The 27540-nt window shown below is 47.6% G+C and overlaps 1 protein-coding gene across 6 annotated transcripts in view; it reads left to right on the top strand.

The window, feature by feature from the left end:
* Positions 1-24076, top strand: part of C9H20orf96 (chromosome 9 C20orf96 homolog) — a 37843-nt gene extending 13767 nt beyond the window's left edge. Inside the window, exons 1-11 of one of the 6 annotated variants that reach the window (XM_059133646.1) lie at positions 4187-4403; positions 4674-4722; positions 5272-5389; positions 13219-13331; positions 17135-17293; positions 19546-19645; positions 20751-20908; positions 20988-21089; positions 21263-21349; positions 22034-22152; positions 23703-24076. In XM_059133646.1, coding sequence (XP_058989629.1) covers positions 4384-4403; positions 4674-4722; positions 5272-5389; positions 13219-13331; positions 17135-17293; positions 19546-19645; positions 20751-20908; positions 20988-21089; positions 21263-21349; positions 22034-22152; positions 23703-23763 — 1086 coding nt within the window. In that variant the 5' untranslated portion in view covers positions 4187-4383 and the 3' untranslated portion in view covers positions 23764-24076. The other 5 variants (XM_059133647.1, XM_059133644.1, XM_059133645.1 and 2 more) reach the window with 5 other exon arrangements.
* Positions 24077-27540: the final 3464 nt, after the last annotated feature.

Here is a 27540-nt window from a genome sequence, read left to right as displayed (position 1 = left end):
CACATATTGGTCTCAGGGAAGCCTACGTCTCCAACTCTTATGCCATTTGGACCTTCCGGTTTCCTCACATTATAACTTCTGGCATGCTTTCCTCCATCTCTTCACTGCCACACATTCCCATGATCATACTCAGATCACTACCAGAGGCATCGAACTCTGGTAGTCACATAATCCACTCTTTTCCTCTTTCTGTTTGCCAGCTCACTGGGAGAACATTTACAAAACCAAACAGAACCTATATAATTTAAAATAATCTCTTCCATTCCTCTTACCCTGCCCTCCCACCCCAGGTGGGAGGGTGGGAGGCAATATCATACAAATATCTACAAGATCAGGCAGGTACCTTAAATAAGGACAAGGTGCTGAGTGAACTGGAGAGCAAGTCTTCTACCTGAAGGGGCAGTGGCAAGTCAACCCTAGCTGATTATTACTCTCCATAAGTGAGAGCCCACTGTAGCCAGATACTCCAAATTCTAAAGAGAAAACCGAACTCTATTTTATTTATGGGAAACATTCTTTCTTCCCCTACAAGGCTGTCTCAGCTATATTTGGATCCTCTGCAGAAAATTTAGAATCAGTCTACTAAGTCCAAGGAAACCATTTTTTTTGGATTTTAATTGGAATTGCATAGAATTTGTACAGAAGTGCCATTTTATAATACTAAATTGCTGCATCTGACCTCACTGGTTGTCTAGTTTATTTAAGTCTTATTATTTTTACAAATTGCAGTAACATTTTATAGTTTTCTTCATAAGGTCTTGCATAATTAAAAAAATTATTCCAAGGTATAATATGATTTGGTTGTTATTGTAAATAATATGTTTAGAAATTACATATTTGTTATTGGTATTTAAAGGGAATACAATTGGGGCACCTGGATGGCTCAGTTGGTTAAGCATCTGTCCTCTGCTCAGGTCATGATCCCAGACTCCTAGGATCACACCGCATGCTGCATCGGGTTCCCTGTTTCTCCCTCTCCCTCTGTCTGCCACTCCCCCTGCTTGTGCGCTCTCTCTCTCTCACATTAATAAATCTTAAAAAAAAATAGAGGGCATACAATTGAATTTTGTGTGATAGCAACAATGCTGACATCTTTTAAAATTTCCAGTGGTTTTTAGAATCATTTTGCTTTTCTGTGTTGATAGTGGTATTGTCTGAGTAACAAAGGTTTTGCTCTTTCTGTTCAGATCTTACACATTTTCTTGTCTTGCCTTACTGCACTAGCCAGGACCTCTCATATAATCATCATATAGAGGGCATTTTTGTTTTATTTCTGACTACAAAGAGATCTATTTGAATTTCGAAAAGATTTGACTTGTGGATTGGGTTCTGGCTCCCTCTGAAATTTTAGTAACAACATCTTGTATCTTAAGGTTTTGTTGGTATATGTATGGCCATTCCTTCCATCAGTTCTATTTTTCTCAGGTCAAATTTTGGAGATCTAAGATCCTATATTCTCTTTTTGTTATTTTTGGCTTAGTTCTTATTATCACTGCCAGCAATTTTCCCTATGAGTTGGACAAAAGACTGGAGACATATATATATATATATATTTTTTTTTTTTTTAAGATTTTATTTATTTATTTGACAGAGGGAGATCACAAGTAGGCAGAGAGGCAGGCAGAGAGAGAAGGAAGCAGGTTTCCTGCTGAGCAGAGAGCCAGATGTAGGGCTCGATTCCAGGACCCTGAGATCATGACCTGAGCCAAAGGCAGAGGCTTTAACCCACTGAGCCACCCAGGCGCCCCTGGAAATTTATTTTTATTTCTCAGTGGATTTCTTTAAAAATTTTCAGCCATCCTCCTTAGCACTGTTCCAGCAGTCAGACTGGCCTTTTGTGGAGATCAGGGATCAGGAGCTATAAGGACCAGGCAAAATCCCTCTAAACAAATCAGTCCAGATGGGCACTGAGGCCATCTACAGAGCGGAACTTGACTCATTTTTTGGCAAATTATTGGCATAGAAGGATATCAGAATTGGTCAGTTTGGCACCTCAGTCTAGCTTCTTATTGACAGACTTTTGGAATTGCACTTTTAAAGAATTTTATTTAAACAAATTTTTAAAAAGATTATATTTATTGAGAAAGTGAGTGAGAGAGCAGAATCTGGGGGTTGGGGGTGGGCAGCAGAGTGAGAGGGAGAAGTAGACTCTGCTGAGCAGAGAGCCTGATGTGGGGCTTAATCCCAGGACCCTGGGATCATGACCCGAGCTGAAGGCAAGCACTTAACTGACTGTGCCACTCAGGCACCCTGCACTTTTTTTTTTTTTTTTTTTTTAAGATTTTATTTATCTTTAGAGAGAGAGAGAAAGTGGGCAGAGGGGGACCAAGAGGAACAAGCCGATTTTGGAGCTAAGGGCGGAGCCAACACAGGGCTCTATCTTATGATAGAGCTAAAACCAAGAGCCAGACACTCAATAGTCTGAGCCACCCAGGCAGCCTGGATTTTCACTTTAAAAAAAAAGCTACTTAGAAGATTGTGGAGGAGGCATGATTTGAGATGGATCTTGAAAGAAGAAGTAGATTTGGAATGCGAGACGAAAAAAATCTGTGGGCCAGAATTTGGCAGGCAGGTCTTTGTCCTGCTAGTTGTAGTCTGGGTGTGAGAGGAAAGGTGGGTATGTGTATGTTGGGTGGTGGTAGTAAGAAGTATGATTCCAGATGTACTTTGAAGGTATTGCTGAGACTTGGATGTGGGATGAGAGGTGAATCAAAAGATGAATCAAGCGTGACTCCAGGAAGAGAGTTGCCGTTTTGAGTTGGGGGAGAGAGTTGCATGTTAGAGTTGCCTATTAGGCACCCAAGAAGAGATGTTGAGTAGGCATTTGGATGTTTGTGGCTGAAATTCAGTGGCGACGCTGGAGATATGAGTATGGGAGGCACCCAGGTAGAGATGGCATCCGAAGTCACAAGACTGGAAGGAAACTTGAATGGAGTGTGAGTGGAGAGAGGAAAAGAGAGGGAGAAGAGGAAGAACAAGCAAAGGAGAAGAGAAAGGGTCAGGAAGCCATTCAAGAGAGTGGTTTCCTGGGCACCTAGTTTACAAAGTGTTTCAAGGAAGGAGTCTTCCGCTCCGTCAAATGCTGCAGATAGGCCAAGTAAGATGAGGACGGAGAAGTGACTGTGCTGTTTAGCAAAGTGGAGGACACGGGTGGTGTTGGCAAGGACAGTTTTAATGGAGAGGTAGATAATGAAAGCCTGACTAAAGAGGTGGAAAGGAATGGGCAACAGCAGTCAAATCTCTCTAGGAGTTGGGCTGTAAAGTGAAGCAGAAATGGCAGGACAGCTAGATGGGAAGTGGCCACTTGTAAAATTTTTCATTTTTAAAAGTTTTGTTTTTTTTAATTAATTTAAAAAAAGATTTTATTTATTTATTTTACAGGAGAGAGAGCGAGCGAGCGAGCGCACAAGCAGGGGGAATGGCAGACAGAGGGAGAGGGAGAAGCAGGCTCCTGGCTGGGCAGAAGTCTGATGTGGGATCAGTCCCAGGACCCTGGGATTGTCACCTGAGCAGAAGGCAGATGCTTAACCAGCTGAGCCACGCAAGCGCCCCTAGTCACTTTTTTTTAATAGCAGAAATTAAAATATGGTGTTATACCGATGGGAATAATACAGGGAGGGTGATAGGAGAAAATTGGAATTTCTAGGGCAGTATCTTAAAAAAAAATGAGGAGGGTAGGATTCAGTGTACAGTTGACAAAATCGGTCTTAATAGGCAGTTTATGCAGTCACAGGAGGGAGACAAAGTAAATGAGACATGAAAATGTGAGTTTAGGGGCGCCTGGGTGGCTCAGTGGGTTAAAGCCTCTGCCTTCAGTTCAGGTCATGATCCCAGGATTCTGGGATGGAGCCCCGCGTCGGGCTCTCTGCTCAGCGGGGAGCCTGCTTCCTCCTTCTCTCTCTTTGCCTGACTCTCAGCCTACTTGTAATCTCTGCCTGTCAAATAAATAAATAAAATCTTAAAAAAAAAAGAAAAAAGAAAATGTGAGTTTACTGATTCCCACAATTTTCTTAATGAAATCGGAAGCAAAGTCATTAGGCAAGAGAAAGGATGGAGAAGAAAGTGATGGGGTTTGATGAGAAGGGAAATATGACATAATTGTTTGGGATAATGGGTGGGGCCAGCTGAAGGATAGCACTTAAAGCCTAGCTGAGCAGGCAGTGGCGAGCTCCGTTTCTGTGAGAGATTAGTCCCTCTGGGCGCTCGGTAGTCTGCGTCCGTTTCCTTGGAAACGGAGGCGAGGGACTGGTCTTTCTGGGAAGTTTCAGTGGCCTAGGTTACCACGCGGTCCACGTTGTGACAAGAAAGTCAGAGAAGCGGAGTAATAAGTATCGCAAGAGACCAGGGCTCCACGGACTCACTACTCTTCTTCCACTTCACCCAATGGCTCGCGTCTTTCCCAAGTAGGTGTAAGAACCAAAGGGTGGTGGAGTGCGCATGCGTGCCCCCCCTGTGCTCCATATCGGCCTTCTTCTCTTTTGGCCCCGCCCCTTCCCCGCCCACGTCTCCCTAGCTCCGCCTCTCCCTCGCGCTACCGCAGTTCCCGCTTGGTTGCTCCGGTTCCTAGTGGACCATGGTCTCTGTGGAGACTCCACGCCTGTTTCACGTTTGCTGCTCACAGTCCCAGGGGTTGGGAATGATGGAAGTTCTTTTCCGCCCCGAACTCTTTCCAGACCCAGCCACTGTGGGATTCACTCTACAATCTACAACTTCCAGAATCTGGTGAGTCCGGGAGGGCCAGGGAGGAGATGAGGGCTTGCTGACTCTGGGTCTGCAGTCCGCATGCCCCCATGGCCGTGACTGTTCCCGCTGATAGAATCTGGAGACCTGAATTCCAGGCTTACCTGTGTCACACATTGGCTGCAGGACCCACTATTTTCGCACCACCGTATCAGAGCGTGAGGGTGTATTATACTGCTCTCTTACTCATCTCTGATCGCTCCTCTGGTTTCCTCTTGGGTCTTTTCCATGCCTTGTGTTTAGTTCTTAGCACCTCACAGCCTGGATGTGCTTAGTAAATTATGGCTGGCTGATAAAACAAGTGATAGCTCACATTTATGGAGCACTTGCCACATGCTTTACAAATACCGCCTCTTGGAATTCTCACATCAATCTGTGGAGGTAGGTTTTATAATTAGATCTAGTTTACAGATGTGAAAATTGAGGCTTCGAGCTCAGAAGTTACTTGCTCAGTGTCACAGATATCTGTAAGGGGCAACGCTGGGATTTGGACACACTGGGCTGTGTGACTGATTGTGTTATATCTGGTAGGATTATGTTCCATGGCAGCGGTCCAAACAGAAATCCAAGTCACCTACTCTGCCTCCCATCCTACAAACCAGAGGCCACCAGAAGAGCAAAACGAAGACTTTGACTAGCGTCCTGCCAGGTGGGCAGAGGCACTTGAAGGTGGACATGGGAACTGGGGACAGGATAGAGTGTACGCCTTTGCCCTTTGGTGACATAAATTATATTAGAGTAGGCTAATTCTTGTGACAAACAATACCCAGGTTTCAGGTATTAGTACAGAAGCTTATTTCTCATTTATGTCAAAGTACATTTGCAGATCTGCAGGGATGGAAGTAATCTTTTCCACATGATCATTCAGGGATCCAGGCTGCTTCAACCTTGTGGCTGTGACAGTTTGGAAGGCCTTGAATTCCTCTGCTAAATACTTGTGCATTCAGCTGGTAGAAAGGGACGAGAGAGCGCATGCGCGCGTGTGCGTGCGTGAAAATACGGGTAATTTTTTGGGCAATTTTTTTTTTTTCAGGGCCTAGACTTGAGGTGACACATACCACTCCCACTCTTATTCAAGTGGGCATAACTAGTCATATGACCACCCTTAACCACAAGGGAAGATGGGAAATGTTGTCCTGCTGTGTGTCCAAGAAGAAAAGAGAGGAAAAGAAAACAGGGTTTGGTCCACTTAGGATAATCTCTGCCACATCGTTGTCATGCTATCCAGGGGAGTTCTCAGACCCTTGACTGAGGCAGACACAGGTTTTCATCTTGACTCTGCCATTTACTATCTTGGGAAAGCCATTCTTCTCTCTGAGCTTTAGTTTTCGCACTTGTAATATGAGGACCTGACAAGATTGTCGCAAGAATTAAATGGAAAGCATTGTTGCTCTCAACCTCATCAGACCCAACATTCCTTTCAATAACAAATACTTTGTAATATTCCTTTAGTATAGATAATATAACCTACCTATGTATATAATTTAAAAAACTTAAAATAATGCCCTAAGGTAAAGTAAAGGAAAAGGAAAAGGAAAAGGAAAGCTACTTATAGTTAAGTAATGTATATTTCAGTATGTAAGTGCCCGGGATGAGCTCTACTGGAAGTTATGTCAAAGTAGTCAGAAGCTTACTCACAGATGTGGAGTCATGGTGAACGTAACCATTGCAAATGCAGACTGTCACGTGGTGTTATATCAGGGACTCAAATAACTAGAGGGATTTTTTTTTTTAAAGATTTTATTTATTTATTTGACAGACAGAGATCACAAGCAGGCAGAGAGGCAGGCAGAGAGAAAGGGAGAAGCAGGCTTCCTGCCGAGCAGAGAGCCCGATGCAGGGGGGTCAATCTCAGGATCCTGAGATCATGACCTAAGCCGAAGGCAGAGGCTTTAACCCACTGAGCCACCCAGGTGCCCCAGAGGGTGTTTCAATGAGGTCATGATTTCCAAAGTGGGACCCATCTCTTGGTAAAGTTCTGAACAAAACAAAGTACAACCTTCCCTTGATTGTAGCTGCTTTCTTGGAAAATTTAGCATTACTGTAAAATCCTGCAAAATATCCTTTCTGTTTATACGTGAAAGAGAGTCAGGTTCCGGGATCAGATCATTATAAATAAGTTTTTTTTTTTTTTTTTTAAAGATTTCATTTATTTATGACAGACAGACAGAGATCACAAGTAGGCACATAGGCAGGCAGGGGGGGGGGGTGGGGGAAGCAGGCTCCCTGCTGAGAAGAGAGCTCGATGCAGGGCTTGATCCCGGGACCTTGAGACCATGACCTGAGCTGAAGGCAGAGGCTTAACCCACTGAGCCAACCAGGTGCCTTTTTTTTTTTTTTTTTTTTTAAATTTATTTGACAGACAGAGATCACAAGTAGGCAGAGAGGCAGGCAGAGAGAGAGGAAGGAAAGCAGGCCCCCCGCTGAGCAGAGAGCCCGATGCGGGGCTCAATCCCAGGACCCTGGGTTTATGACCTGAGCCGAAAGCAGAGGCTTTAACCCATTGAGCCACCCAGGCACCACCCCCCCTTTTTTTTTAAAGAGTCAGGGGAGAGGCAGAGCGAGCCTGAGCATGAGCCGTGGGGGAGGGGCAGAGGGAGAGGGAAAAGCAGACTCCCCACTGAGCAGGAAGCTGATCCAGCACTCGGATCCCAGGACCCTGGATCATGACCTGAGCCGAAGGCAGATGCTTAATTGACTGAGCCACCCAGGTGCCCTGGGAGAGAGAGAATCTTAAGCGGGTTCCACACCCAGCATGGAGGTTGACAGGGGGTTCCATCTCAAAACCCCAAGATCATGACCTGGGCCGAAATCAGGAGTCAGACACTTAACAAATTGAACCACCCAGACGCCCCTCCAGAATGCACAATCTTTTAATTTTTATTTTATTTTAAATTTGTTTGAGAAAGAGAGAGTGAGAGAGCATGAGGGGTTGGGAACAAAGGGAGAGGGAGAGAGAGAATCTTAAGCAAGCTCCATGCTCAGCATGGAGCCCTATGCAGGATCTGATCCCATGACACCGAGACCATGACCTGAGCCAAAATCAAGAGTCATATGCTCACCCGACTGAGCCACCCAAGAGCCCCGCCAGGATGCACAGTTTTAACCATGTATTAGTGGGGAGCGTATGGGCGCTGGAGAAACATGGACCTGAGTTGGTATTCCAGTTTCCCTTCTTGCTCTCCTATCTAGGTTGCTTGTCACAGCCCCAGTCTGCAAGGATTCCTGCCTTTATACAAGTGAAAGTGTCTGTGTAAATTATAATGATGAAAAGAGCTACTGCTGGCTCAGGACCCATGTTGTGTTGTGGAGTCATTATTCTTTCCTTCCTTCATTCAGCAGCATCCATTTGCTGAGAACCCATGTGCCCAGCAATGGGCTGAATGTTGTTGACTCATAGTGAAGGAGACAGATTGGGTTTCTAGTCATGTAGAGTTCACAGTCCCAACCTCAAACTGTAACTACACAAGAGACAGATTGGGTTTCTAGCTGTGTAGAGTTCACGGTCCCAACCTCAAACTGTAACTACACAAAACTTTAAGAACACTTGAGACAAATAGATAGAAGGAGGTCATCATTTCATTCATTCCTTATGACCTGGGAGATGATCTCATCACCATTTTACAGATGAAGAAATTGAAGCTTAGGTTGGTAACATGTCTTATGCAAAGTCATGGCCTTGAGGGCAGCTTTTGTGTATTAACATAGGTAAATCAACTGATTCCACCAAGATGGGGTAGCCCCATTCCTTCTTGGTGATCCCTTTTACAACTAAAAAAAGCCCTGACTGAACACAGAGAATGTAGAGGACTCTGAAGACTGGCCTTCATGCTACATCTCAAGAGGGGACTGTCTGAAGTAGGATCCTGAGTGTTATTTAGAACATCAAGGATTCAGTAGAAACCACTTGTCATACCAAGAATAAGGAAAATCACAACATGAGTGAGAAAAGACAGACACCAACATCAAGATGAATTAGGTAGAATGATATGACTGTTTTTATTTGCAGATGACACATCCATCTAGTAGAGAATCTTTAAAAATCTACTAAATTTAAGAGAAACTGGAATTAATAAGTGAGTTCATCAAGGTTGCAGAATACAAGTATACAAAAATCAATCACATTTTAAAAACGTATTTATTTAGAGAGCGTGAACACAAGCTGGGGGAGGAGCAGAGGGAGAGGGAGAGAGAGAATCACAAGCAGGCTTCATGCACCCATCATGGAGCCCCACGCAGGGCTTGATCTCATGACTCGGAGATCATGACCTGAGCTGGAACCAAGAGTCAGATGCTTAACCAACTGAGCCACCCAGGTGCCCCAATCACATTTCTATGAACTAACAACGATTAAATTTAAAATTAAAAAATGTATCTATAATCTAAATAAATGAAATATTTTTAAAAGATTTTATTTGTTGGGGTGCCTGGGTGGCTCAGTTGTTACGTGTCTGCCTTCGGCTCAGTGCATGATCCCAGGGTCCTGGGATTGAGCCCTGAATCAGACACCCTGCTTGGCTGGAAGCTGCTTCTCCCTCTCTCACTCCCCTGCTTGTGTTCCTTCTCTTGCTGTGTCTCTGTCAAATAAATAAATAAAATCTTAAAAAAAAAAAAAAGATTTAGTTTTTTTCAAGTAACCTCCACAGCCAATGGGTTCAAACTCACAACCCTGAGATGGAGAGTTGTATACTTCACCGACTGAGCCAGCCGGGTGCCCCAGGAAATGAAATATTTAGATTTAAACTTAAAGCTACTACTCTATGCTGAGAATTACATAATGTAAATGAAAGAAATCAAAGAAGACCTAAATAAAAGGAGAGACAAACTATGTTTATGATTAGAACATTCAGTATAGTAAAGATGACAGTTCTCCCCAATTTTATTTATATGTTTGATGTAATACCTGTCAAAATCCCAGCATGGTGTTTTGTAAATTGACAGGTTTATTCTAAAATTTATATAGAAAAGCAAGGCCCTGGAATAGATATACTATTTTGAAAAAGAAGAATAATGTGGGAAGAATCACTTTATCTGATACTAAGGTATATTATTAAAGCCAAAGTATTCAAGATAGCATAATATTGGCAGAGAGATAGACACATAGATCAATGGGGCAGGCTAGAGAAACCAGAAATAGAGCCACACAAGTATGCCCAGCTGATTTGGACAAGGGTGTGAAAACAGGCCAGCAGAGGAAAGGAAAGCCTTTTCCACAAATGGTGCTAGAGCACCATTTCTTGGACATCCACAGGCCAGAAAAAGAACCTTGACTTAAGTTCAAATATAAATGTAAAATGAAATAAAGATTAAACGTTAAATGCCATACTGGAAAACTTTTAGAGGAAAACAAAGGAGAAAATTATATTTGGGACCCCTGGCCCCATGAAGTGCCCTTAGACTTTCTACCAACACCTTGATCCATAAAATAAAAATGAAATAAGTGGATACGTTGGATATCATCAAAATTAAACACTAATTCTGTGAAAGACTCTTAAGAGGATGAAAAGACAAGCTACAGACTTGGAGAAAATTTTGCAAATCACCTCTGACAAATGACTGCTATGCAGAACATATGGAGAACTCTCAAAACTCATATTGAATTGAATTGAAAAGCAATTCAGTTAGGAAATGGGCAAAAGAGGAGCCACCTGGGTGTCTCAGTTGGTTAAGGGTCCTGCTCTTGATTTGGGCTCAGGTCATGATCTCAGGGTAATGGGATGGAGTCCAATGTCAGGCTCCATGCTCAGTGGTGGGCTGGCTGGGGATTCTCTCTCTCCCTCTCCCTCTACCCCTCCCTCTCACTCACTCACTCACGCCTGCTCTTTCTCTGAAATAAATAAATAAATAAACCTTAAAAAAAAAAAAAAGAAAGAAAATGGGCAAAAGATATGAAGGGACGTTTCACCGAAGAGGATCTCCAGATGGTAAATAAGTACGCGAAAAGATACTCAACGTCATTATCCATTAGGGATATGCAAATTAAGCCATAATGTGTTTTCCCTACCTACCTATCAGAATGGCTAAAATGAAAAATGGTGATAACTCCAAATGTTGGCAAAGAGGAGAAACATGCATTGCTGGTGGGAATGTAAAATAGTGTAATGTAAAATAGTGTAGCTGCTCTGGGAAAAAGTGTGATAGTTCTTTTTTTCAGAGAGAGATTGTGAGCATGAGGGTTGAGGGGAATGGGCGGAGGGAGAGGGAGAGAGAGCATCCAAAACTGACTCTAACACGGGACCCTGACATGGGGCTTGATCTCATGACTCTGAGACCATGATCTGAGCTAAAATCAGGAGTCAGATACTTAACTGACTGAGCCACCCAGGTGCCACCATATGAGAGTTTCTAATGAAACTAACATGTAATTCTCCTCATACTGCAACACTTGCACTCTTGGGCATCTATTCCAGTGAAATGAAAACTTCTGGTCACACAAAAATCATTGCATGAATGCTTTGTAGCAGCCTTATTCATAATACTCCCAAACTGGAAGCAATCCATACCATGGAATACCATCCATTAATTAAAAGAAAGACCTATTGATACAGTCAATAGCTTGGATGAATCCACAGGATTTTGCTGAGCAAGAAAAACCAATCTCGGAAGTTATATACTCTATGATTTCATGTATACAGCATTCCAGGAATGACAAAATTCCAGAAATGGAGAGCAGATTAGTGATTGCCAGGGGTTTGAGACAAAGGTGGGCAGAGCATGGTCAGGGGAGGGAAGAAAGTATAGCTATAAACGGCAGCATGAGGGACGCTTGGGATAATGGAAATGTTTTGTATCTTGTCTGTCTTGATGTCAATATCATGGTTCTGATATTGTAGTTAGTTTTGCAAAATGCTACCATTCAGAGACTGGGTTAAAGACACATAGGATTTCTCTGTAGTCTTTCTTTAAAAAAATTTTTTTTAGTTTAAATTCTAGTTAGTTAACGTACAGTGCAATAATGATTTTTTCAGGAATAGAATTCAGTGATTCAACTCTGTATTATTTCTTAAAATTGCATGTACTTGAACTTATCCCAAAATACTAAGTTTAATTAAAAAGAAGATAAATCAGGGTTACTACTACTAATGAAAATAAATAGTCATTAAAGCTACAAATCTCCCTAAGTATTCAAGTTCAACTTACTAATCTTATAATTTTTATGAACACTTTTAAGGGGGATTTTGGAACTTCGCTAATTAGGTTCCCACAATCCTTTTAGGCCACATTTTAAAATTTAATATATTCATTTTTCATTTTCAAGTAGTTCACTTGTCTGATTCACAAAGACCATTGAGCATTTGATAATTCTTGTAATCTAATAAATAAACATCAAGACATGGGTAATCTATGTCCTCTTAAAACTTTTGGTAACCTATACACATTTAATAAAAATGTCTTAAACCTTAAAACAAATCTAAATCAAAATCTCATTTAAATTAGAACCACAAGATTATTCTATTAATCATTTCATCTTTTAAACAATGCAATTAAATACCCGACATATACAGATAATTCACAACTGTAGCACAAGATTATTTTAATTTGCTTCATCACTTCAATAGTTAATAGTAAAAATTTCCAGGGTTTGCTGTATTAATTCATTAGAGAAATCATATTTTCTGAGAAGTACTGTGTTGCCCTTGGAGGGGGGGATTTTGGTGGACATTGAGAATGTGGCCTTAGCATTCAAGATGATTTGGGTGATTTGTCTCAGGCTAATGCCTGAGAGGAATCTGGGGTTCTGAGAACATGCCCCCCAATGCCTTATGCTGATTGGAACTATTTCTATATGGTCTTTATCTGGCGGGACCACAGGTTTTATAGGTGTTTCAGTCAGGTAGGAATTTTGCACAGCTCTTGTACCTTTGTGAGGGGCTGTGGTCCTGATGCCAAGCCTCAGGTCATCAGTAATGACAGTGACAGCTAGGAATGCATATTCCTCACTGAGTCTGTGTTGGGCACTGCTCTGAACACTTGAAGGTATAGTGACATCTTATTTAATCTTAGGGACAGCCCTATGAGACAGGTGTGATGATGACTCCTGTTTTATAGGTGGGAAACACTGAGGGACAGAGAGGTCAGGCTACCAACCCAAGCACACATGGCCAGTAGAAAGTGGAGCTTGCATTGGAACCCAGGCTGTCTGGCTCATTAGTTCTTGCCCTTAACCCCTGCTGCATCTGACTTTGCTACCTGCCAGGTTGGTGGGAGAGACTGTGGGCACCTGGCCAGCTTCTGTTGCTTCCCCTCTCCTCCCCTCTGTCCATACCCATAGTCATGTGGAAGTCCCCTGTGCAGAGTGGGGCCTGGGAGCTGATTGACAGATGTGAGTCCCATGCTCTGCCTCACTGTCACATATTAGAAGGTCAAGAGTGGGTGGGGCTGGTGCCCAGGGCCATCTCCTAGATGGTGCCTTCCCTGGGACCCGCCCTCAGGCCTGCCTGTACCCTCACTCCCTCTCTGCTCTTTCCCATGCCCTAGGGTTACATTCCAAGCCCACCACGTCTATGACAAGTCAGCTGAGGAATCCACAAGAAAAGTACAGTGGGAGGTTGGACTCCGGGAAGACACAGAAGAAAATCCGGCTATTGAGGGTATGAGCAGCCTCCCCATAGGCATTGGAGCCGTGGTAGGGACAGAGGGTCAGGGGGATGGTGATTGCAAACACGCACAGACCATTTTGCAGTGCTGCACTTGACTCATTTCCTTTCCAGCAGTGCCATGAGCATGCTTATCATCACCCCCATTTTACAGATGGGAAACTGAGGTGCAGGGAGATCACGGACTTGTATCAAGTCATGTGGTTAGAAAAATGGCAGTACCAGGGATCAAAGCTGGTTAAGCAAGGTGTTTGCCTTTGTGTTGAAGACTAGGAAGATGATCAGAATCGCTCTTCTGTTTCGCTGCATTAGGAACACAGTCTGGTGGCTTGCTTGTTTAAAAATTTCCAGTAAATTAACCTTTCATGGAATACAGAGCAGCTCAAGGCACAGCTCAGAAGCTCACTATTACATTTTTCCCATCATCTGATACAGCTTTAGATAATTAGTGTTCTCACCATCTATTGCTTTTTTATGGCTTCTGAACAATGTTTTAAAATGTTTGAAATGACTAAAAGAGGAGGAGTCTTTTGTGTCCTTAGCAGAAAGTAGAATACTAAATACTATAAATGCTACAAAATACTGGCAAAGAATTCGTACTTTCTTCAAGAAGGTTTTTAAGAGCTCAGTGAACAATGACTACTATATAAAGAAATAGGGAAGAATATATTCGCTTTGAAACCTTTTCTTCCCTTTAACCTTTAATTTTGCAGAGTGGTTCAGAGGCAGCCCAGAGTTCTTAAAGGAGGAATTCCTATCTCTGGTGTTATTTTTATCCTGACTTTAGAACTTGGACAATTTGGCTCTGAAGCCTGGGCTCCCAAACAGTTCCTAATGTTGTCTCTTGTGATTATTCATTCATTTAATTGATTTATTGAATGTCTACTATGTGCCAGGCCCTGGCATATAGTATCTAAGTGCGGACATTCACCAGTGATATGGCCTCTGACCTTAGAGAGCTCACATTCGACTTTGAGAGACAGACAATAAAGAAGACAAATAAGTATATAACATGTGCCACGAAATGAAGAATGTAAAGCAATGCACAGCAATGAAGTATAAAGGTAAGGTCAGGAAGAGTGGCCGTGACCATCTGAGACAGAGTGGTCAGAGAGGCTGCTTAAATGGTGACATCTGAGGAACGAATGTTCCAGACATAGGAACCGCAAGTGCAGAGGTCCTGAGGTTGATGTGACTAGAGCAGGAGATGAAGGAAACCTGGTGGGTGTGAGGGTATGGGTGATGACTTATTTGCAACTCTGTAGTCCGTAATTAGGCTTTGTGTTTCTATGCTGAGCAAGACAGGAAGACCCTGGAGGATTCTGAGTAGAGTAGAGAGACATGATATGACCTAGGTTTTCACAGGAGTCCTTGGGCTGTTGCTGCTGCTGTGTGGAGAATGGACCATGGAGACAAGGGGGAAACAAGAAGGGAGGAGAAATTACTCTGTTGATTTGCTCTCAGAAATGGAACAGGATCCTGACTCTGCCCCTCAATCACCAGACATTTAATTTGTTCAATCTACAATTCTTGAGAGAGTGCCTCCTATGTGCCGGGCACCATGCCAGGTGTTGGGGACACAGCTGTGAACATGGCACTCAGAATCTGTGTGCTTATGGAGCTTACACTATAATGGGGAGACGTATAATAAATGAATTTTAAAAACCCAAAGAATAGTTTATAACCATCAGTTTATTCAGCCCATACTTATGGAGCTCCAGGCACCATCCTATGTGCTGTGTCCTACAACTGTGATGGAACAGCCAGTTCCCCGCCCCCCACCACCCCACCACCCCCGCCCTCCTGGCTCTGCCTCCTGGCTGTGTCTCTCCTGGGAGAGACAGTTACAAAATAAGAAAAAAAAGAAAATAAGGTAATAAGAAAAACATATAATCCCAACTGGGGTTAAGGGTCAGGAAGGAAACAAAGTCGGGTTTCTGCACTAAATCTTGTGCTCAGGGATGATCCATTTCTAGAGCAGAGGTCATTAATTATATAGCTTCTCCAAATCCCCTGGGAATGGGGTCTGTGCTAAGGATACACATTTCTTTTCTTTTCTTTTCTTTTTTTTTTTAAGATTTTATTTATTTATTTGACAGACACAGTGAGAGAGGGAACATAAGCAGGGGGTAGTGGGAGAGGGAGAAGCAGGCTTCCAATGGAGCAGGGAGCCTGATGGGGCGTTCCATCCCAGGACCCCAGGGTCATGACCTGAACTGAAGGCAGATGCTTAATGATTGAGCCACCCAGGCGCCCCAAGGATACACATTCCTGATGCCAGCCCCCGCGATGTCTGCTGGGTGGGCTTCTGTGAAACGGGACTGAGATTGGTGCCAAGTGAGGTCGTGCGTGTGACCTGCTGAGCAGAGTGTCAGGCCCATACATAATAAACAGTCTGTATGTTTGCAGGGTTACTCGTTATTGTATGAGGAATGCGGGTATTGGGGGCCAGGAAAGGGTAGCTTCTCATGAAGGACAGAGAAACAAGGAAGAACAGGAATAAGACAGAGAGTGCAAAGGCGCAGCAGACCCGGAGCCCTAGAGCCCGTGGGCACGGTTATCAGCTCCACTTCCTGCGCGCACCCTGAGGGTGCTAGGTGCAGCCACTCCGTGTCTTGACTGTGAACATTATCTCATTTGTTTTTCCCAGCAATGCTAGTTTCCTAACCTTTAGAATGAGTACAGCAGGGATGCCTGGGTGGCTCAGTGGGTTAAGCACCTGCCTTCAGCTCAGCTCATGATTTCAGGGTCCGGGTATGAGTCCTGCTCAAGCCCCTTGCTCAGCCGGGAGCCTGCTTCTCTCTCTGCCTGTTGCTCTCCCTACGTGTGTGTGCTCTCTCTCTATAAATACACTTAAAAAAAAAATAGAATGAGGATAGCAGAGTTCTGGGGGGTGGTTAACTCGTTTGCCCATGTTCCCTGAGGGAGTAAGCGGCAGAACTGGTATTTGAACCAAGGTTCAACCATGCCTTGCGCTTTGAGGCCGCTCACTTCCTTCTCTTGGTGTGGTGGAGAGCCAGACATCGGCTGTCAAGAGTCTGGCTTTCCAGTTCCGGTGCCATACCTTCTGGCTGTGTGACTTTAGGCAAGTCACTTAACGTATCTGAGCCTCCATTTATCAATAAAATAAGAGTCAGTAGACAGGGCCTTTGAATGAACCAATATCACCTTCTGAGTGCCCAGTGAAGCCCAGTACCCAACACATAGCTGTTATTATTGTAGCTTTTGTTTACCTGCTGGAGGTGATCTTAGCAAACCCCTTAAGCTTTCAGCGCCTCCTTGTTTCTGCGGGGAAATGCGGGCAACGAGAGAGCGAGTACTCATTTAGCTCAGCCGTCTCTGATGAACATCGGTAGCGACTATCATCCACTTGGCTTCCCCGCTTTTTCCAGACCTGACCCATCACTTCCGCCCCTTTCTTACCTACCTGAGGTGTTTTCTATTTTTAGTACTACTGTTACTACTATTTTTTATTGATTCTAAGAAGCCATTGGTAATAAGGTGCAGCTTTATCTTATTTCCAACGAACAAATTTTGTCAGATCGTGACATGCCACCCGTTGTAAGAGGCGTCCACCTCTGAGGTGTAAAAATCAGGGAAAATGGGCGTTTCAGAATGGATGAAAGAGTTGGGGGGGGGGGCTGCGTGGGGCGGACTCTGTCCCGCAGACAATGGGGCTGCATTTACCAGTCGAGACCACAAGGGGGCGGGCGTGCGGCGGGAGGGAAATGGTCCCTAAGCTCCGGGCCGCAGCGCGCAGCACCGCCTCCCATCCTTGCCCTCCCCTCCGCCTGCAGGCGTTGCTCAGGAACAGGCGAACCACGCTGCAGGAGCTCTCCAGCCATGAGGTCTTTCTCACCAAGCTCAACCTGGAGCTGATCAAGGACATCCAGGACATGGAAGACAGCTCGGCCCTGAAAGTGCGCACGATGCTGCAGGAGCAGGACATCCTCCAGGTGAGGTCCCACCCGCACCTTCCCCAGCCTTGGCCTCCGCCCCCTGCACCTCGGTCCTGCCCGCGGCACCGCCCCCTTGAGCCTTCGGGCGCCCTCTCCTGGCTTCTCCAGGCCCTTTGCACAAGCTGCTTCCTTCCTCTGGAAGATGAATCTCTCCCACTCTTCGCCCCACCTAGCTGGGCTTTGGAACTATACCAAGATGGGGGTTCTCACTCCAAAGCCAGCATTTATTAGCTGGGAGAATTCGAGTTAACCTCTGAGCTCTGTAAAATAGAGCACAAAGCACCTACCCTAGAGGGGTGTTGTACTTGGCACACAACAGGTGTAGCTATGCCGACCACTCCCATTCCTACTCACACAGGGTTGTACATATCCATATAATCCCTTACCACAACCCCGTGGGGTGGGCATTATTATCTTTATTTTATATAGGAAAAAATGGAAACAGAGGGGCCGGGTGACTTACTCAAGGTCACCTTCAAGCTCACTCATCTAGCAAGGGTCGACACTTGACTTGAACACAGCACATCTGGCACCAGGATCTGGCTTCCTTCCCGCAAGCTGTGATTGTCACCCTCAGCCACTGGTGGTGCTTATGGTCTGGGCGGGGGGAGCCACTTTTTCGAGAACCTGGGTGGCATCCTCTGCCTCCTCTGGGAGAGGCTTGGGAAAGCTGCTGGAGGAGAGTGCAAAGTTCACAGGGGACCCAGGAGCTCGGGCTGGAGGAGAGGCGGAGGAAATGGTCTCATAGAGCAGTAATGCCCTCTGGCTGCCGTCTGCCCAGGGAGAAGAGGGACTGAGCTCACCGGAGCCTGGGAGATGAAGAGAAAACTCGGTGTTAGGGACTTAGTCTGCTCAGGTGGCCTTACCAAAGCACCAGAGACCAGGTGACTTACACAGAGAAATTTCTCCTAGTTCTGGATGCTGGAAGTTCAAGATCAAGGCGCTGGCAAGTCCGAGATCAATGTCCAGTGAGGAAGCCTCTGTCGTTGGGGATACAGATAGCTGCCTTCTCTTTGGGTCCTCACGTGGCCTTTTCTCTGTGCTCACATGGAAAGGCTCTGGGGTCTCTTCCTTTTTTTAATAAGTACACTGCTCTTATCGGATTGTGCACCCTTTAGACCTCATTTAACCTTTTACCTCCTTAAAGGCCCTGTCTGCACACACAGCCCTATTGGGGGTTAGGGCTTCAACATATGAGTTTGGGGGAGTACACAGTTCAGTCTATCACACAGGCCAAGGACTGCAGAGTCATTCAGCCCAAGGGAACTTAGAATATTCTCCAAATTTAGATAAAATCATTGTTGATCTTCTGGCATTGATCCATTAGTATATTTTTTGTTCATCCTGAGTGCTCCCTGTGGGCTCTTGGGAAACAGGGATCAGTGGGACACATTGTCTACATCAAGCTGTCATTCTAGTGGGGTCACCCCAGGCAGTTAGAAAGCCATTTGTGTACTGTCGTGGGGACAGGGGTTCTGGGGAGCTGAGAGGGGCCTCTCACCCAGACATGGGAGGTCAGGAAGGCTTCCTGAAGAAGGTGATGCCGTTGAAACGGGGAGAAGTAGGTGTTACCTGGTAGAGAGCAGGAAAGTGTTCCAGGCAGAGGAACTGGGTGCTGAAGGCCTGTGGAGAGAGGGGGCGTGGCCAACTCAAGGGGCCACATGTTGGCCTAAGCCAGTGCAGTCAGGGCCTTGTCAGCCAAGGTTAGGAGTTCAGACCGTATTTACAGGGCAGAGGGGAGCCCCTGGAGGGTTTTAAATAGGAGAGGGATGAGGTCAGCTTTAAAAAAATTTTTTTTTTATTTTTAAAGAAAGCTCATCCTGACTGCGGCATGGAGCAAAGATCAGAGGAGGACCAGTTAGGGGTAGCTGTGGTACTATTTGAGGCAGGAGATGAAGAGAACTTGAATAAGACAGTGGCAGTGAGGGTGGAGAGAAGGACATGGTTGTGAGAGCTGTTGGGGGTTAAATCCGTTGCACTTGGTGACATTTTGAAGGAAGAGGGAGCGGGGACCACTGCACGGGTTTGGGCCGGTGCCTGGGTGTGTGGTAGAGTCCTCGGCTGGGGTGGATGGTAGGGGAGGGCCCAGTTTGGAGTGGCTGGGCTGGTCTCCGGTCAGGTTGCTGGGTCTAGGACTGTTTTTGGATCTGGGGACTCCCTGGAGGAAATGCCGAGTCCCCTGAGGGGGGACCAGGCTTTGGTAGCGCCAGAAGAGGTGGTGGGGCAAGCTGACCCCGCCACTCCCACAGACTGTCGTGGACATCTTGGAGTACTCGAACAAGAAGAAGCTGCAGAAACTCAAGTGTGAACTTAAGGAGTGGGAGGAGAAGGAGGAGTCCAAGATGAAGTGTATGTATCCCCGGCATGAATTCCTTCATCCTCTCCCTGGCTTTGGGGAGGTCAGCAGAGCCTTCATCTCGCACCTACCTTTTGGAAGACAGTAGGCCCAGCATCCCCCACCTTAGGCACGGAATTGCTAAGATGCAGAGCTAACAGCTTACTTCTGGAGCAGTGAGCTCTGAGCACTTCAGGCCCCCCGAGGGTTCAGATGTACGGGCACACTCTCAGTCATGGCAACTACCTGTGAGGCAGGGACTGTTTGCCCATTTTACAGATGAGAAAGCTAAAGCTAAAAGAAGTACAGTAGCGTGCCATAGATCATAGCAGCTGCGAGCCAGGATCCAGCCCCAGCCTGCCTCTGCTTCCTGCCGTCTCTCTGGGAGTCAGTGGCTCAGCCAGGTCTCAGGTCTTCTGGCTTCCATAGCACTGACCTTGAGCTTGAGCTTGTGCTTTCTTTCTGGAGTAGACTGGGAGCCCTCTGGCGGGGGTGGTGTGTCAGCCAACCTCAGACCTTGGGGCCACCACCCATGGAGGGCATCAGTACAGACATGATCTTTTTTTTTTTTTTTTTAAAGATTTTATTTATTTATTTGACAGACAGATCACAAGTAGGCAGAGAGGCAGGCAGAGAGAGAGTAAGGGAAGCAGGCTTCCCGCTGAGCAGAGAGCCAGATTCGGGGCTCTGTCCTAGGACCCTGGGTTCATGACCTGAGCTGATGGCAGAGGCTTTAACCCACTGAGCCACCCAGGCACCCCCAGACATGGTCTTAATGGTCATTTCACGGGAGTCAGTGTCACCCCATCTCCCTGGGCTTGTTGCGGGGGAAACTTGTGCAGGAGGAGACGGAGGTCCAAGGAGGGACAGTCTTGGTGAGTGCCACAGAGTAAGTCAGCGGCAGAACTGGGACTCATCTAGGGATCAAGCCCTGGTTTAGTTCTCTTTCCTACCCAGTGTTGCCTCTTCTCCTTCGGGGGTAAAAGACTCTAGGGACTTAGCCTTGTGGGAGCTTGCTTCCACCAGATCCCAGTCCATTGGCCAAGGAGAGCTTTGCCTCCTGGATCTCCTGGGAGGGGTCCCTGAGAGACTGCCTCCTGTCCCTCCTGCCCTCTGCAGCCCTGGCACAGCAGGTGGAACAGCTGAATGCCAAGATTGAGAAGACCTACAAGGAAGTGAGCTTCCTGAGCACGTACATGGACCATGAGTATCCTGTCAAGTTGGTCCAGATCGCCAGCCTTGTGCGTCAACTGCAGCAGATAAAGGACAACCAGCAGGTAGGGGAGCCCCTGGCCCCGCCCTGCCGGACTACACTGGAAGCAGGGCCGTGGCCCACACCTTCCCGCTGGCCCCTAGGATGAGCTGGATGACCTTGGTGAGATGCGCAGAATGGTCCTGCAGTCTTTGTCTAATCAGATTCAGAAGAAGAAGAAAAAGCTTCTGCAAGCTCTGGTGGTGGTGAGTGGCCAGACGTGGTGGTGGGTGTCCAGGTCCTGCCCCAGCCCTGCTTCCTTTCCCGTCCTCTGCCTCCAGGCTCCCTGCACTCACCCCCTCCCACCCCAACTGGAATCTACCAGGCCCTGCCTCCCCGGAAGAGGCACCTGGGGGCCAGATCTCCTCTCCCTCCGCAGAAAAGCCAGCAGCCCCATCAGGAAGCTCTTCTGCAGAAGACCCGGGACAACCAGGACCTGCTGAAGTACATGGACAAGTTCCGAGAAGTGAGTGGGCACGGAAGGGGACGACCCCTCTGTGAGGGAGCAGAAGGGTGGGTAGGCCCCAGGACCTGTGTGAGTCAGGCTTGTCCTGACCTGGTGCTCAGGAGGCCTCTGGCTCTGGTGTCAGCCTCTCGCCCAGCTAGCGCCATATTATTCCTCTGACAAGGAGGTTAGTGCAGGCCCAGGCCTTGCCTCACTAACCAGCATCACCGGCGATGACCCACTAGCAACATCACCAAGCATCCTGTGCTCACCCATCATTTTACTGTCATAACCCCCTCCTATCTTCACCACTTAATTCTCGCCACTGACCATCACTCACTAGCCGAGTTAATGAACTTCACCATCACTGCCCCTCACCCCACATTCATTTTCATTATCACCCTCCATCTGCTGTCAGCATGAGTGGCCTTCACCATATCTGCCAGCCCCCATTCGTTCTCATCACTGGGTACTGCCCCTCCCTGCTTTGCCACCTCTCTCCATGCTCCATGACCTCCGCGCCTCATTCAGGACCATCAGACATTGGCCCTTACTTGCGAGCAGCCCTCCAGAGTCCAGGAGGCCCCTGTGGCCAAGCCGTGCCATTTCCCTAGATGGCCTTCCTCCTCATTCGGGTGGCCCCATTCTTCCTTTGTTGGGGGACGCTGGGCTCCTCACTCTCCCCTGCTGTGCTTCTCCCCTCAGTTTATCAACCAGTTTGAGGAGGAAATACCCATACTGAAGGCCGAGGTGGAGCAGCTCCACGTGCAGGTCCAGGAGCCCCGAGAGATCGTTTTTGCAGACGTCCTGCTTCGGAGACCCAAGTATGGGATCTTTCTTTTGCAGCTGCTGCTTAAACCCACCATGCTGGGCCCTCGAAGAGGCTCTCTGTCCCCAGGAAAGGCAGCCTGGTGGAGAAGGCAGACCCCCGGATAGAGGGTGCAGGGCCACCCGGGTCTCCTTGGCTCTGCTGCTAACCACGTGGCAGAAGTGACCTTTCCCGTCTCTGGGCCTTCGTGTCCCATTCGTACGCAGGAAGCTGGGTTATATAAACTTTGTGGACTCTTCAGGTTCTCAGATTCCATGTTTCCTCCAAGTGGGTATACCCCTAAGCTCTCAGGGTGTTTAGGAAGGTGGAATTGAATAGGGTGTTTGGCTCCAGGGAAGATGGGCCTGGAAGGCACTCTGTGAGGAGAGAAGGATGTCTTCTCCGCCTGGCAGACTCCCAGGCCCCAGAGGAAGAACTAACTTCCTTCCAAAGCCAGTTCTCCACCTACCTTTCTTGGATCAGGCGGAGCCTGGGGTTCCCATGAGGCCAGGCCTCATGTGATGGTTCACAGGACCTGGGGCACCTCGTGCAGAGCCCTCAAGTCGATGATTGAACTCAGAAGACTGATACCGGCTACAGATGGAAATTTCGGCATTGTCAGTATAGAGATGCTTTTTCTTTTTTGCCATTATTTTGGGAAATTTCAAATATGCAGACAGTAGAGAGAATGTTCTGGTGGACACTAAGTTGCCCGTGTAGATTATGAGTTGTTCTATTTTTGTCATATTGGGTTCATCTTCATTCCTTCGCTTTTTCTCGTGAAATACCGTCCATTGCAGACATCCTGACATTTCGTGCCTGAATAGCTCATTGAGGGTCAGGAGAGTATGGAAGCCACGAGAATGGATGAGAGAATTGGGACGAGGTTGGGGGCAGGGTGTCATCCTCTGGCCCCCTAAATGTGCTGGTCCCTGTGATTGAGGCTGTTCTCACTCCTTGTATGGAAAGAAGGACACCTGTCAGTGACAGAGCTTAGTCCACCTGCCAGAGATCGAGGTTCGAATTATTCCCTCCCTGTTTGAGCAATGAGGAAACTGAGGCCGCTCTGGGCTTGGGCACATAGTGAGTGCTTGTCACATACATGCCAACCAAAGGAGTGGGGCTCTGGGGGAAGTTGGAAGCTCAAGGTGACACACAGCCAGGTGTCCAAGCCGGCCATTCTGACCACAAAGACAGTGCTGGGCGTGAGAGGCTGCGTGTTTCAGAGCCTGCTCCCTCTTGACCCCAGACCTCTGGAGGGGAACATTCATTATGCCAGACCCATTCCTCTTATTTTTGGTGTGTGTGCACATCTCCACGTGCACACACAAGAGATCGTATTTGCAGACGTCCTGCTTCGGAGACCCAAGTATGGGATCTTTTTTTTTTTTTTTTTGCAGCTGCTGCTTAAACCCACTGCTGCACAGTCACTGGTGTTTGGGATGGGGCTCCCCAGCTGAGTACCAGCGTTCTGAGAGCTGGCTGCCCCCGAGGCCGTGCTCTCCCACGCTTCAACTCTGGCGCCCCTGCCTGACCTCCCGTACCCTCTTTGCTCTTCCCTACCAGGTGCACCCCAGACATGGACGTCATCCTCAACATCCCCGTGGAAGAGCTGCTGCCCTTCTAGATGCCGGGGCCAGGGGCCAGCCTTCCCTCCCTGCTCTTTTTCCTATACCTGGAGCCTTGACTTATCGTCTTCCCTGAGCGCATGCCCACGTCCAGAGCCTGGTCTCCTGTTCCTCCCTTCCTTCCTTCCCCGCCTCCCTTTCTCTCTCTTTTCCTTCCTTCTTTCCTTCCATTCTTCCTTTCTTCCTTCCTCCCTCCCCGGCTCCCTCCACCTTTCCTCTTTTCTTTCTGGTTTGCACTGCTGCTTGGGCCAGGTGGGTACTCCCAGTCAAGTCTGCCATTCCTTTTTACCAATAAAGCCGGCCTTGCATTTGCTCTTTTGCTTGGAGATTTCCAGCTAGGCCTTGAGTAGATGTGGTAGGAATGGACTATGGTCTTAAGATAAGGGGTGGTTAGGGTGCCCGAGTGGCTCAGTCGCTTAAGCGTCTACCGTCAGCTTGGGTCATGTTCCCAGGGTCCTGGGATTGAGTCTCTGCATCAGGCTTTCTGCTTGGTGATAAGCCTGCTTCTCCGTCTGCCTCTCTCTCTCTCTCTCTCTGTGTGTGTGTGTCTCTCATGAATAAATAAAATCTTTAAAAAAAAAAAAAAAGATAAGGGGTGGCTAACTGCGCCGACTGTGTCTGGGGCACAGGACTTCTCGAGAAGAGCTGAGTGAGCCCCTCTCCGAACTGGCTCTGGGCTGCGCTGTCCCTGGTGCGATGGAAGCCCAGCTTCCCTCCTAATTTGTGCTCAGACCTGTTGAGGCCAGTGCCAGGGCAGAGGGGAGACTCCGGAGTTGGTGTCCCTGGGATCTTGCTGGGTTTTCCTCGCTGATGGCCATCTCTCTTCTGGTCCAGCTGTCTGTCTGTCCAGTGCCTGCACCCCAGCCGTGCGTGGACGTGAACACACGCTCGTATTCAGGTGGAGTTAGGCGCAGCCCCCCACCCTGTGCTGACTTGGAGCTGTGCTGCCTGGCCCCCCCTTCAAGTGAGGACAGCTGCTGCAGTCCCTGGGAGTGCCGTGGGAATGTGTCCTTCGGCAGTCAGACCCTTCAGGGTTTGCCTCAGCTGCAGAGAGCCCCTCACCCAAGATCAGTCCCCTCCCACGTCCATGACGGCTCCGTGTGCAAATGCCAATGGCTAAGCCATCCTGGCCTCACCTGGAATGACTCTGAAGACCTCTTCTGGCTCCAGCATTCCCTGTCGGGTCTGCTGAAGCTGTCCCTGGGCCTGCATGACAGCTCATTTCTTCCTCTGCCGAGTTCTGCCTGTTTCTTCCTCCCTGGGTTCCCAGGGACTCAGTAATTGACACCCTGTGCTTTGCACTTGGCCTCAGAACCACTTCCCCAGGGACCCAGGCTCCTGCAAGGCCTCAGACGCTCTGACTGCTCACCAATCCACCTGGCGTCCGGAGAGACTCACAGGTTACAGGACACCTGACCAAATTGTCCTACACAAAAAAGGGCTCAGGGAAATCAATGTTCTAGGTGAAGCAAGGGTCTCTCCAGAAATCAAGTGACAGCACCAAGGACCTGGTTTCTGTTTCTTTACTTTGTTCCAAGGTGTTCTCTTCCTGAGGATGAGCCTCCTGTGGTCGTGGTGTGTCTCCCAGCCTCTCCTCGGGGGTTGTACCTCCTGGTTCGGGTACTGCTGGAAAGAGGGTCTTTGTCCCAGAATTTTCAGCCCAAGTCTTCATATTCAGTGTGATGGGCCTGGCTTATATCGCCTGGCCACCTTGAACTAGTCCAGGCACTGAAGAGTGCCTCCTAGTTTGGTCTAGGTCACATGAACTACCCTGAGAGCAGGGTCAGGGTGGCTGGGGTGAAGCACATGACCTAGGTTAAGCCAGTAGGCACCTTTAGAACCGAATGGATTGCAAAACAGAAATGGACAATTAAAAAAAAATGATTTTATTTATTTATTTGACAGCGATCACAAGTAGGCAGAGAGGCAGGCAGAGAGAGAGGGGGAAGCAGGCTCCCTGCGGAACAGAGAGCCCGATGTGGGGCTTGATCCCAGGACCCTGAGATCATGACCTGAGCCGAAGGCAGAGGCTTTAGCCCACTAAGCCACCCAGGCACCCCGAAATGGAAAATTTTTAAAAAAGATTTTATTATTTCTAAGTTATATTTTAAATTTTTTTAAAAAATTATTATTATTATTTTAAAATATTTTATTTATTTATTTGACAGAGATCACAAGTAGGCAGAGAGGCAGGCAGGCAGAGAGAGAGGAGAAAGCATGCTTCCTGCTGAGCAGAAAGCCCAATGCAGGGCTCGATCCCAGGACCCTGAGATCATGACCTGAGCAGAAGGCAGAGGCTTTAACCCGCTGAGCCACCCAGGCGCCCCTAAAAAAATTATTATTTTGTTTAGAGAGGGAGGGGCAGGGGGCAGAAGGAGAGGGAGAGAGAATCTTAAGCAGGGTCCCTGCCCAGCATGGAGTCTGATGTGGGGCTTCATCTCACGACCCTGAGATCCCAACCTGAGCTGAAATCAAGAGTCAGATGCTTCACTGACAGTCACTCAGGTGCCCCTAAAGATTTCATTTTTAAGTAATTTTCACACCCAGCGTGGCACTCGAATCTGTAGCCCTGAGATCAAGAGTCTCATTGATGGAGCCAGCCAGCACCCCAGAAATGAACAGTTTTGAACACAACAGGAGCAAAAACTCAGCTAGCACTTAGGACCCTATGCTTTTCTTATAGTCAGTAAGCCTCACAAGGTCAACCCTCTGAGGTAGGGATCATAAGCATTTCCATCTTACAGATAAACCCAGTCCATGAAGCGGCAAAGTGATCTTCTGAAGTCACCAGACATAAGGTAGTTTACTTTTTTTTAAAAAAGTTTTTATTTATTTATTTGACAGAGAGAGAGAGAGAAAGAGAGAGAGACCGAGCACAATCGGGGGAGCAGGAGGAGAAGCAAGCTCTCTTCGAAGCAGGAAGCCAGCCCCATGCATGGCTCGATCCCAGGACCCTGAGATCATGACCTTAGCTGAAGGCAGCTGCTTAACCGACTGAGCCACCCAGGCGCCCCGAAGTCGTTCACTCTTAAGCACTGTACTGTCAGGAGCTCAGCTGAGCTGGAGATCTGAGCCGCCAGGGGCCAGAGCAGCCAGTTAAGACAATTCAAAACTAAAGTGACAGGCCTTTCATTGCTTGCTTCGAGCAAAGAAGAGGCTAAACTAGAGAAAGTGCCACAGTCCGTTCCATGTTCCCTATGGAATGGGACCCATGGTCAGGGGGATGAGCGCCTGGGGCTGGTCTCACTGCTGGGGGAGCCCCAAACAAAAGTCTTTTGCAATTTTGTGAATCTGGGGACCCCCATGGGGGGTTGGGTGGGGAAGGGAGAATGGGCAGGGCTGGGAGAAGGAAAGTGTCTGCAAGGTTCCCCCTCCCCCTGCCCGGCAGGTCTTGGCCGAGGCTCTGGAGGAGGGCACTGGGGGCTGAGTCCTTGGCTGCCCCGCACTCTGAGACTGCCAGGCACTGGCCGGGCACCCAGGCTGGGGCGCAGAGTGTAGTTTCCTGCCAGGGAAAGCCTTCGTCATGGCCTAGAGATTGGACCTAAAAAATCACATAGGATTTTAGCCAGGAGCTTGACACCTTAGAGCGATGGAACAAATGAATTCTGGCAAGGGAAACCAAGGAAGAAAGCCTGAACATACAGATTCCCTGACATCGCATGCAGCCCTCAGGCCTCCAGGTGTGGCAGAGAGTAGCTCACACGTATGCACGCTGTACACAGATCTCCCCCACTTACCAGGGCTGCACGTGGGTCGGCTCTCGTGTGCACAGGGAT

The sequence above is a fragment of the Mustela lutreola genome, chromosome 9 (assembly GCF_030435805.1).
Source record: "Mustela lutreola isolate mMusLut2 chromosome 9, mMusLut2.pri, whole genome shotgun sequence".
In the NCBI taxonomy this organism is placed as follows: domain Eukaryota; kingdom Metazoa; phylum Chordata; class Mammalia; order Carnivora; family Mustelidae; genus Mustela; species Mustela lutreola.
Note: the sequence above shows the minus strand (reverse complement) of the source record. Positions and strands in the feature narration are given on the sequence as shown.